We start from the raw sequence: 11,422 nt of genomic DNA, 5'->3' as shown, positions 1-11,422 counted from the left end.
TATATGTATGTATGTATGTATTGTGACAACTTTAGGTAAGTTTGCTCACAGGATCACCATCTCCAGGGTAAGATGGTTGGCACACTTAAGAATTTTCACTCCCACACAGAGGATTCGGTATGAAACCGGCCGCAATCAGCTTTATTGCCTTCATACAGGAAAAGCAGTTTTACAAAACAATTCAAATTAAGCCCCCGGCCGTCCAGCCTCTAACTAAACATACAGCTTCCCCAGCTATCAGGATGAAAGGCCTTCTGCCCAGGACCTCACAACAAATGTGCTCTTACCAGAACCTCTGAATCCCACAGGCCGGCAATGCCATCTTACCCAGACTGGGAGCATTGTGTGAATAGATCACACCTTTCTTAATGAGGCTGTCACCAGATTATAAGTGTCCTGTCTCCTACATAATGTGATCAGTGCTGTAATGTAGATAACAGTGGTCCTAGTAATAAAGAGGCTGTCACCAGATTATAAGTGTCCTGTCTCCTACATAATGTGATCAGTGCTGTAATGTAGATAACAGTGGTCCTAGTAATAAAGAGGCTGTCACCAGATTATAAGTGTCCTGTCTCCTACATAATGTGATCAGTGCTGTAATGTAGATAACAGTGGTCCTAGTAATAAAGAGGCTGTCACCAGATTATAAGTGTCCTGTCTCCTACATAATGTGATCAGCGCTGTAATGTAGATAACTGTGGTCCTAGTAATAAAGAGGCTGTCACCAGATTATAAGTGTCCTGTCTCCTACATAATGTGATCAGTGCTGTAATGTAGATAACGGTGGTCCTAGTAATAAAGAGGCTGTCACCAGATTATAAGTGTCCTGTCTCCTACATAATGTGATCAGCGCTGTAATGTAGATAACAGTGGCCCTAGTAATAAAGAGGCTGTCACCACATTATAAGTGTCCTGTCATCTACATTACAGCGTTGATCACATTATGTAGGAGACAGGACACTTATAATCTGGTGACAGCCTTTCTATTACTAGGACCACTGTTCTCTACATTACAGCACTGATCACATTATGTAGGAGACAGGACACTTATAATATGGTGACAGCCTCTTTATTACTAGGACCACTGTTATCTACATTACAGCGTTGATCACATTATGTAGGAAACAGTGGTCCTAGTAATAAAGAGGCTGTCACCAGATTATAAGTGCCCTGTATTCTACATAATGTGATCAGCGCTGTAATGTAGATAACAGTGGTCCTAGTAATAAAGAGGCTGTCACCACATTATAAGTGTCCTGTCTCCTACATAATGTGATCAGCACTGTAATGTAAATAACAGTGGTCCTAGTAATAAAGAGGCTGTCACCACATTATAAGTGTCCTGTCTCCTACATAATGTGATCAGTGCTGTAATGTAGATAACAGTGGTCCTAGTAATAAAGAGGCTGTCACCAGATTATAAGTGCCCTGTATTCTACATAATGTGATCAGCGCTGTAATGTAGATAACAGTGGTCCTAGTAATAAAGAGGCTGTCACCACATTATAAGTGTCCTGTCTCCTACATAATGTGATCAGCGCTGTAATGTAGATAACAGCAGTGGTTTTTATTTTGAAAAACAATCAATTTTTAGCAAGTTATGAGCAATTTTAGATTTATTCTTATTAGTTTCTTAATAGACAACTGGGCGTGTTTTTACTTTTTACCAACTGGGCGTTGTAAAGAGAAATGTATGACGCTGACCAATCAGTGACCAATCAGCGACCAATCACCGTCATTCACTTCTCTCCATTCATGTCCATCTGTACTCACAGCACAGCGTGATCTCGCGAGATCGCGCTGTGCTGTCACATACATCCACATTAACTTTACTGAAGTAAAGTTTCTGTGAATGACAGCTCAGCGTGATCTCGCGAGATCACAGTGTGCTGTGTGAGTTAGTCCCCAAGAAACTTTACCGAAGTGTCGGGTGTGTGAATAGACATTGCGTCCTGGCTGGAGGTGATGTCTATTCACTCTCAAGACACTTCAGTAAAGTTACTGCGGGAGTATGTGACAGCACAGCGTGGTCTCGCGAGTACTGTTAATAATGAATGGAGAGAAGTGTATGAAGGTGATTGGTCACTGATTGGTCAGCGTCATACACTTCTCTTTATTACGCCCAGTTGGTAAAAAGGTAAAAAACGCCCAGTTGTCTATTAAGAAACTAATTAGCATAAATCAAATTGGTGACGGAGCCTCTTTAAAGGAGCCTTAACAGCTGGCAGCTAATGAGATTCCTTAGGCAGCCCAAAAGCCCAAACCCTGGACTGTCCTGGAGACGGAGGTGAACTTTTACTATTCTCTTCCACTCCAGAAACCCAGACCTTTTAAATATATAATTCTGTGTGTATGTATGTGTATATGTATGTATGTGTATATATGTGTGTGTGTGTGTGTGTATATGTATGTATGTATATGTGTGTATGTGTATATGTATGTGCCTATTTTACTCCACAATCTGTATGCCAGCATACTATTTTTTCCCTCTATAGTCAGGCTTGCTCCCCGTTCTTCCCTAATCTCTGGTTACATACAGATAACTGACCTCTTCTGCCTCCTGCTGATGTTGGGAACATTCCTCCATCTCCTTCGTCCACTGTTTCCGCACATCATAAACCTGATCCACTCGAGACACAGCGCCCCGGAGCCTGGACCAAACAAGAGTACAACATTATATTAACCATTTCCCTGCCAGCTCCGACTGTGGATCACTCCACCCTTATATAATCTACAGATGGGACAGGTGGGGATGGTGTGATTAAATGAACCCACCACTGGGAGGGGCCCCAATTAGATTTTGGTTCAGGACCCCCTCTCTCTTTTATGCATGTCCCGGCCCTGGCCTGTATTTTCAGTGTAGAGGTTTGGGGGCCGCTCGGGCCGTCAGTCTCTTGGTGTATTCCTCTCCTTATTGCCCTGTCCGCAGACTCCTTGGTGGGACCATTACATTTCTAGACGTTGTTATTACGCCACTATTTTTCACCTTTCCGCCTCCTTGTCTATGGCGCCCTGAAGTTGTGAGGCGATTTTCAGGTAAATCTGTATGAAGCTGATGAAGGCCCTTGGGGAGGTCAGTGGGAGATGCGGCCACGTCCTTTGACAATAACTTTGGGCCATGAGATGGATTAAGGACATCACTCTGGAAATGTTGGAGGTTGGAGAACCTGTTAGAAGAGACATAGATGAGACTGAGGACCTGTGTGAACCATGACGGTCGTCCATCGCATAGTCTTGTGGGAACAGCACGCCTCAATATATCCATGGAGCGAGCCGGCAGCTTTCTAAACAGATGGAGTATATCTCAGCACTCACTAGATGGCCGATCCATGAGTGTAGAGAGCAGTAAATGGGGGATCGCAGTCACATAGAACTCTTTGATTTAAAAAGCTTTAGAAAAACCAAAGCGCGTCATGTGACTGCAATCCTCCGTTGGCTAACATCTCGGTACGGGACTTCTTGGACTTAATTCATCTATTCAGGACATGGATCTTTCATTCTCCGTATGGCGGGCCAGCTTTCCTTCAGTCTATGACTATGTGCCCAGCGCCTCTCACCACGTATCTGAGAATGGTCCAGAAGCTTCTCTGCAACCTGCTGGAGAGACGAGGAGCTCCATGGGTGATACACATCTGTGTAGGTTAATCGTTGGAGCTGTGGGGAGCAGGCGCCAATCTTCAGAAGGAATATCACATGAAGGTTATTGCAGACCTGGATATAGTGCCTAGGAGGAGAAGACAACCCATGGAGAATTACATTGCATGCCGTGTATCCTCTGTACTACATGACTATTCCTGGCAGATCTACAATTGTAGTATATGATATATATGTATATATACAGTACATGTCCCATAAATGATGCCCTGAAAAAGTCACCAAGACCAGGCAGCACAACTCCTAATCAAAGCGTAGGGGGCGCACGTCCCTGGTGGGCTGACCACTCCGCGTCCAAACATAAATCCAATATATACAATAATAGAACTGCACCCCAGGTTCGTGGTGAATAGATTTTATTCTTACACTTTTACTTCGGATCATGAACACTTCACCACTGCCCACATTAATATCCAGACAATAGCCGCCTGATGAAAGGCATAAAAACTGGGCACATATGCCGCAGCGGTGAAGTGTTATCATGATCCCGAGTAAAAAAAAAAGCAAAATCACTTAAAGCACGCCATGAAGTAGGAAAGCAGTTCCATTCTTGTATATATTGGATAAATTGTGTCCTGTCATTCCTGCCCCATGTTATGTGTCCTGTCATTCCTGCCCCATGTTGTGTCCTGTCATTCCTACTACCTGCCCCATGTTGTGTCCTGTCATTCTTACTTCCTGCCCCATGTTATTTGTCGTATTATCCCTACTTCCTACCCCATGTTATGTGTCCTATCATTCCTACATCCTGCCCCATGTTGTGTCCTATCATTCCTACTTCCTGCCCCATGTTGTGTCCTGTCATTCCTACTTCCTGCCCCATGTTGTGTCGTATCATTCTTACTACCTGCCCCATGTTGTGTCCTGTCATTCCTACTTCCTGCCCCATCTTGTGTCCTGTCATTCCTACTTCCTGCCCCATGTTGTGTCCTGTCATTCCTACTTCCTGCCCCATGTTGTGTCCTGTCATTCCTACTTCCTGCCCCATGTTGTGTCCTGTAATTCCTACTTCCTGCCCCATGTTGTGTCCTGTCATTCCTACTTCCTGCCCCATGTTGTGTCCTGTCATTCCTACTTTCTGCCCCATGTTATGTGCCGTAACATTCCTACTTCCTGCCCCATGTTGTGTCCTGTCATTCCTACTTCCTGCCCCATGTTATGTGCCATATCATTCCTACTTCCTGCCCCATGTTGTGTCCTGTCATTCCTACTTCCTGTCCCATGTTGTGTCCTGTCATTCCTACTTCCTGCCCCATGTTGTGTCCTGTCATTCCTACTTCCTGCCCCATGTTGTGTACTGTCATTCCTACTTCCTGCCCCATGTTATGTGCCGTAACATTCCTACTTCCTGCCCCATGTTGTGCCCTATCATTTCTACTTCCTACCCCATGTTATGTGTCCTATCATTCCTACATCCTGCCCCATGTTGTGTCCTACCATTCCTACTTCCTGCCCCATGTTGTGTCCTGTCATTCCTACTTCCTGCCCCATGTTATGTGTCGTATCATTCTTACTACCTGCCCCATGTTGTGTCCTGTCATTCCTACTTCCTGCCCCATCTTGTGTCCTGTCATTCCTACTTCCTGCCCCATGTTGTGTCCTGTCATTCCTACTTCCTGCCCCATGTTGTGTCCTGTCATTCCTACTTCCTGCCCCATGTTGTGTCCTGTCATTCCTACTTCCTGCCCCATGTTGTGTCCTGTCATTCCTACTTCCTGCCCCATGTTGTGTCCTGTCATTCCTACTTTCTGCCCCATGTTATGTGCCTTAACATTCCTACTTCCTGCCCCATGTTGTGTCCTGTCATTCCTACTTCCTGCCCCATGTTATGTGCCGTAACATTCCTACTTCCTGCCCCATGTTGTGTCCTATCATTCCTACTTCCTACCCGTTATTATGTGTCCTATCATTCCTACATCCTGCCCCATGTTGTGTCCTATCATTCCTACTTCCTGCCCCATGTTGTGTCCTGTCATTCCTACTTCCTGCCCCATGTTATGTGCCGTAACATTCCTACTTCCTGCCCCATGTTGTGTCCTATCATTCCTACTTCCTACCCATTGTTATGTGTCCTATCATTCCTACATCCTGCCCCATGTTGTGTCCTATCATTCCTACTTCCTGCCCCATGTTGTGTCCTATCATTCCTACTTCCTGCCCCATGTTGTGTCCTGTCATTCCTACTTCCTGCCCCATGTTATGTGTCGTATCATTCTTACTACCTGCCCCATGTTGTGTCCTGTCATTCCTACTTTCTGCCCCATCTTGTGTCCTGTCATTCCTACTTCCTGCCCCATGTTGTGTCCTGTCATTCCTACTTCCTGCCCCATGTTGTGTCCTGTCATTCCTACTTCCTGCCCCATGTTATGCGCCGTAACATTCCTACTTCCTGCCCCATGTTGTGTCCTGTCATTCCTACTTCCTGCCCCATGTTGTGTCCTGTCATTCCTACTTCCTGCCCCATGTTATGTGCCGTAACATTCCTACTTCCTGCCCCATGTTGTGTCCTATCATTCCTACTTCCTACCCATTGTTATGTGTCCTATCATTCCTACATCCTGCCCCATGTTGTGTCCTATCATTCCTACTTCCTGCCCCATGTTGTGTCCTGTCATTCCTACTTCCTGCCCCATGTTATGTGTCGTATCATTCTTACTACCTGCCCCATGTTGTGTCCTGTCATTCCTACTTCCTGCCCCATCTTGTGTCCTATCATTCCTACTTCCTGCCCCATGTTATGTGCCATATCATTCCTACTTCCTGCCCCATGTTGTGTCCTGTCATTCCTATTTCCTGTCCCATGTTGTGTCCTGTCATTCCTACTTCCTGCCCCATGTTGTGTCCTGTCATTCCTACTTCCTGCCCCATGTTGTGTCCTGTCATTCCTACTTCCTGCCCCATGTTATGTGCCGTAACATTCCTACTTCCTGCCCCATGTTGTGTCCTGTCATTCCTACTTCCTGCCCCATGTTGTGTCCTGTCATTCCTACTTCCTGCCCCATGTTGTGTCCTGTCATTCCTACTTCCTGCCTCATATTATGTGCTGTATCATTCTTACTTCCTGCCCCATGTTGTGTCCTGTCATTCCTACTTCCTGCCCCTTGTTATGTGCCATATCATTCCTACTTCCTGCCCCATGTTGTGTCCTGTCATTCCTACTTACTGTCCCATGTGGTGTCTTGTCATTCCTACTTCCTGCCCTATGTAATGTGTCCTGTCATTCCTACATCCTGCCCCATGTTGTGTCCTGTCATTCCTACTTCCTGCCCCATGTTGTGTCCTATCATTCCTACTTCCTGCCCCATGTTGTGTCCTGTCATTCCTACTTCCTGCCCCATGTTATGTGTCGTATCATTCTTACTACCTGCCCCATGTTGTGTCCTTTCATTCCTACTTCCTGCCCCATGTTGTGTCCTGTCATTCCTACTTCCTGCCCCATGTTGTGTCCTGTCATTCCTACTTCCTGCCCCATCTTGTGTCCTATCATTCCTACTTCCTGCCCCATGTTATGTGCCATATCATTCCTACTTCCTGCCCCATGTTGTGTCCTGTCATTCCTACTTCCTGTCCCATGTTGTGTCCTGTCATTCCTACTTCCTGCCACATGTTGTGTCCTGTCATTCCTACTTCCTGTCCCATGTTGTGTCCTGTCATTCCTACTTCCTGCCCCTTGTTATGTGCCATATCATTCCTACTTCCTCCCCCATGTTGTGTCTTGTCATTCCTACTTCCTGCCCTATGTAATGTGTCCTGTCATTCCTACATCCTGCCCCATGTTGTGTCCTGTCATTCCTACTTCCTGCCCCATGTTGTGTCCTGTCATTCCTACTTCCTGCCCCATCTTGTGTCCTATCATTCCTACTTCCTGCCCCATGTTATGTGCCATATCATTCCTACTTCCTGCCCCATGTTGTGTCCTGTCATTCCTACTTCCTGTCCCATGTTGTGTCCTGTCATTCCTACTTCCTGCCCCATGTTGTGTCCTGTCATTCCTACTTCCTGTCCCATGTTGTGTCCTGTCATTCCTACTTCCTGCCCCTTGTTATGTGCCATATCATTCCTACTTCCTGCCCCATGTTGTGTCTTGTCATTCCTACTTCCTGCCCTATGTAATGTGTCCTGTCATTCCTACATCCTGCCCCATGTTGTGTCCTGTCATTCCTACTTCCTGCCCCATGTTATGTGTCCTGTCATTCTTACTTCCTGCCCCATGTTATGTGCCGTATCATTCCTACATCCTGCCCCATGTAATGTGCCGTATCATTCCTACATGCTGCCCCATGTTATGTGTCCTGTCATTCCTACTTCCTGCCCCATGTTATGTGTCCTGTCATTCCGACTATTCCTGGCAGATCTACAATTGTAGTATATGATATATATGTATATATACAGTACATGTCCCATAAATGATGCCCTGAAAAAGTCACCAAGACCAGGCAGCACAACTCCTAATCAAGGCGTAGGGGGCGCACGTCCCTGGTGGGCTGACCACTCCGCGTCCAAACATAAATCCAATATATACAATAATAGAACTGCACCCCAGGTTCGTGGTGAAGAGATTTTATTCTTACACTTTTACTTCGGATCATGAACACTTCACCACTGCCCACATTTATATCCAGACAATAGCCGCCTGATGAAAGGCATAAAAACTGGGCACATATGCCGCAGCGGTGAAGTGTTATCATGATCCTGAGTAAAAAAAAAAGCAAAATCACTTCAAGCACGCAATGAAGTAGGAAAGCAGTTCCATTCTTGTATATATTGGATAAATTGTGTCCTGTCATTCCTGCCCCATGTTATGTGTCCTGTCATTCCTGCCCCATGTTGTGTCCTGTCATTCCTACTACCTGCCCCATGTTGTGTCCTGTCATTCTTACTTCCTGCCCCATGTTATTTGTCGTATTATCCCTACTTCCTACCCCATGTTATGTGTCCTATCATTCCTACATCCTGCCCCATGTTGTGTCCTATCATTCCTACTTCCTGCCCCATGTTGTGTCCTGTCATTCCGACTTCCTGCCCCATGTTATGTGTCATATCATTCTTACTACCTGCCCCATCTTGTGTCCTGTCATTCCTACTTCCTGCCCCATGTTGTGTCCTGTCATTCCTACTTCCTGCCCCATGTTGTGTCCTGTAATTCCTACTTCCTGCCCCATGTTGTGTCCTGTCATTCCTACTTCCTGCCCCATGTTGTGTCCTATCATTCCTACTTCCTGCCCCATGTTATGTGCCGTAACATTCCTACTTCCTGCCCCATGTTGTGTCCTGTCATTCCTACTTCCTGCCCCATGTTGTGTCCTGTCATTCCTACTTCCTGCCCCATGTTGTGTCCTGTAATTCCTACTTCCTGCCCCATGTTGTGTCCTGTAATTCCTACTTCCTGCCCCATGTTGTGTCCTGTCATTCCTACTTCCTGCCCCATGTTGTGTCCTATCATTTCTACTTCCTGCCCCATGTTATGTGTCGTATCATTCCTACTACCTACCCCATGTTGTGTCCTATCATTCCTACTTCCTGCCCCATGTTATGTGTTGTATTATTCCTACTTCCTGCCCCATGTTGTGTCCTGTCATTCCTACTTCCTGCCCCATGTTATGTGCCGTAACATTCCTACTTCCTGCCCCATGTTGTGTCCTATCATTCTTACTACCTGCCCCATGTTGTGTCCTGTCATTCCTACTTCCTGCCCCATGTTGTGTCCTGTCATTCCTACTTCCTGCCCCATGTTATGTGTCCTGTCATTCCTACTTCCTGCCCCATGTTATGTGTCCTGTCATTCCTACTTCCTGCCGCATGTTATGTGTCCTGTCATTCCTACTTCCTGCCCCATGGTGTGTCCTGTCATTCCTACTTCCTGCTGCATGTTATGTGTCCTGTTTAGACATCCTTCATATGTTGCCAGTTATACCCATTTCTTGCCCCTTTATGTGTCCTGTCAAGTCTGTCGATACATGTATGGCTGAGTTCCCTCGCTTTCCTCTTACCTCTCTCTCAGGGACTTATTGCTAGCAATCTTATTGGAACTTTTCACCATTTGTAACATAGTCTGCAGTATGGTCTCCTCTTGTTCTGCACTGTACAGTCCAGGAAATGTTCCTTCACATATTAGAGATTCCAGCTCTTGCTGAGCTCTTTGTGGGGTTCCTTCTCCAGCCAGAAGAGCTACGGAAGAACCCTGTACGCCAGCTCTCCAGCAAGCCTCCCGAATTATAGTGTGACGTCCTTCTGCGGTCTCCTTACCACTAAGCTCCAGCAGTGCACACTGGGTGAGTTGGGCTGCTAGTCGTGCCAGACTTCTCCTTCCAGTTCCAGGGTGTTTTGACAGCAATACAATGTGCCCCCTAGGTAGGTGGAGAACTCGAGTCAGATGGGCAAGATGGTGGCAATCCTCGGGACTCAGGGTCATGTTGTGAGGAGTCTGCATAAAGTTTAAAGCTTGACTTGGCCTCTCTATATAAGAGTCAGGCCTCACTGGTATTCCATGGGGGTATTTATGGAGGAAACTAAGGTCCTGGAGATCACGCACCAGCAGGTCTGGGGGAAAAACGAATTTCCTAGCTAAGGATGAAGGATTTTGATCACAGGATATAATGCTTGGTTCAGTTCTCACGTCTTCATTTGTCTTTGTCCCTATGTTCTTAACAATTGACTGGAATTCACTTTGCAGCTTTATATCTTCATTACTTGGCAGTGGATCTATTGTACCAGTATCATCCTCTGCGGTTATGTTCTCCGAGGTATGATGGTTGCAGAATGTTCTCAAAACACAATCTTGTAATAGATCCCGGAACCTTCTGTTCTCGTTATGGGTCTCCAGACCATCGCCAAAGGTACGCAAAGCTTCATGCAACCAAAGTCGAACAATGCCACATCTTATGAGATCTGCAGCTGAAATATTGGTGTCGGACATTGCTGGGAGATTGGCCCCAGGAGATGGACACAGAAAAGTCACACTCTGGAAAAATCTTTGCAGGTGATGATGGGAAAAGCAGTATTTCGATGGGAAAGCTTTGGTGACTTGGTCGTAAAGACTAATGGAAGCCCCAGCCAAGGCTTCACTAAACTCTTTGGGTTGCTGAAAAGGTATTGACTTCTTTAACCAAACCATAAAGCGAGGGCTGAACAGGCTCAGCAGAACATCTGAATTGAATGGGGTCATCACAAGCACAAAAAATAGACGACCAAGTCTTGTACACAGTGATCTATAACCGTCTTCAGGAGGTGATGTGGTGGCCAAGAAGCTGTAGTGTGGGCAAGAACCATTGTCTGACACAATCTGACGTACGACCTCCAGTGCTGGTTGTGTCCCGCTCTCTGGGTCTGTGAGGACACAGATGTTATTATAGATGCATCAATTAATCAATAGATGTGATCCTAGCAGGAATATGGCAGAATCTACACTATAAAAGAGAATAGAAACAACACTCACTACATCCTTAGCATCAAAGTGATCGTGAGCCCTAAATCTGAACCCATTCACATCATCAGAAGTGTTGATATCATTTATTGCTCCTTCTCATGTAGTTGTGTAATCTCATTAATGTCAATGGGACTGAGCTGCAATACCAGACACAATCCATGGACAAGAGTGGCGCTTTTTCTGGAAGAAAGCTGTCATGTTCTTATAACCTCATACAACCCCTTTAATAATCATTCCCTGGGACTTACATGTAACATACAGAGTTCATTTGGGCTTTCATGGTCAATCACTTTATTTATGTGAGACTCGATTCGCTTGAAATTATTTTGTGCCGTTCATCTT

The 11,422-nt window shown here is 45.8% G+C and overlaps 1 protein-coding gene across 1 annotated transcript in view; it reads right to left on the bottom strand.

Moving 5' to 3' along the window:
* Positions 1-4,741, bottom strand: part of LOC142730620 (uncharacterized) — a gene marked incomplete at its 3' end in the record, with an annotated part of 6,988 nt that extends 2,247 nt beyond the window's left edge. The window contains exons 1-4 of the mRNA XM_075849371.1: positions 4,365-4,741; positions 3,558-3,724; positions 2,987-3,167; positions 2,549-2,651 (exon numbers count right to left, since the gene is read on the bottom strand). Coding sequence (XP_075705486.1) covers positions 2,549-2,651; positions 2,987-3,167; positions 3,558-3,724; positions 4,365-4,741 — 828 coding nt within the window. The remainder of the gene's footprint in view (positions 1-2,548; positions 2,652-2,986; positions 3,168-3,557; positions 3,725-4,364) is intronic.
* Positions 4,742-11,422: the final 6,681 nt, after the last annotated feature.

Source organism: Rhinoderma darwinii, unplaced genomic scaffold (genome assembly GCF_050947455.1).
Source record: "Rhinoderma darwinii isolate aRhiDar2 unplaced genomic scaffold, aRhiDar2.hap1 Scaffold_771, whole genome shotgun sequence".
In the NCBI taxonomy this organism is placed as follows: Eukaryota; Metazoa; Chordata; class Amphibia; order Anura; family Rhinodermatidae; genus Rhinoderma; species Rhinoderma darwinii.
The sequence above is the reverse complement of the archived record's forward strand: the minus strand, read 5'-3'. Positions and strand labels throughout refer to the sequence as shown.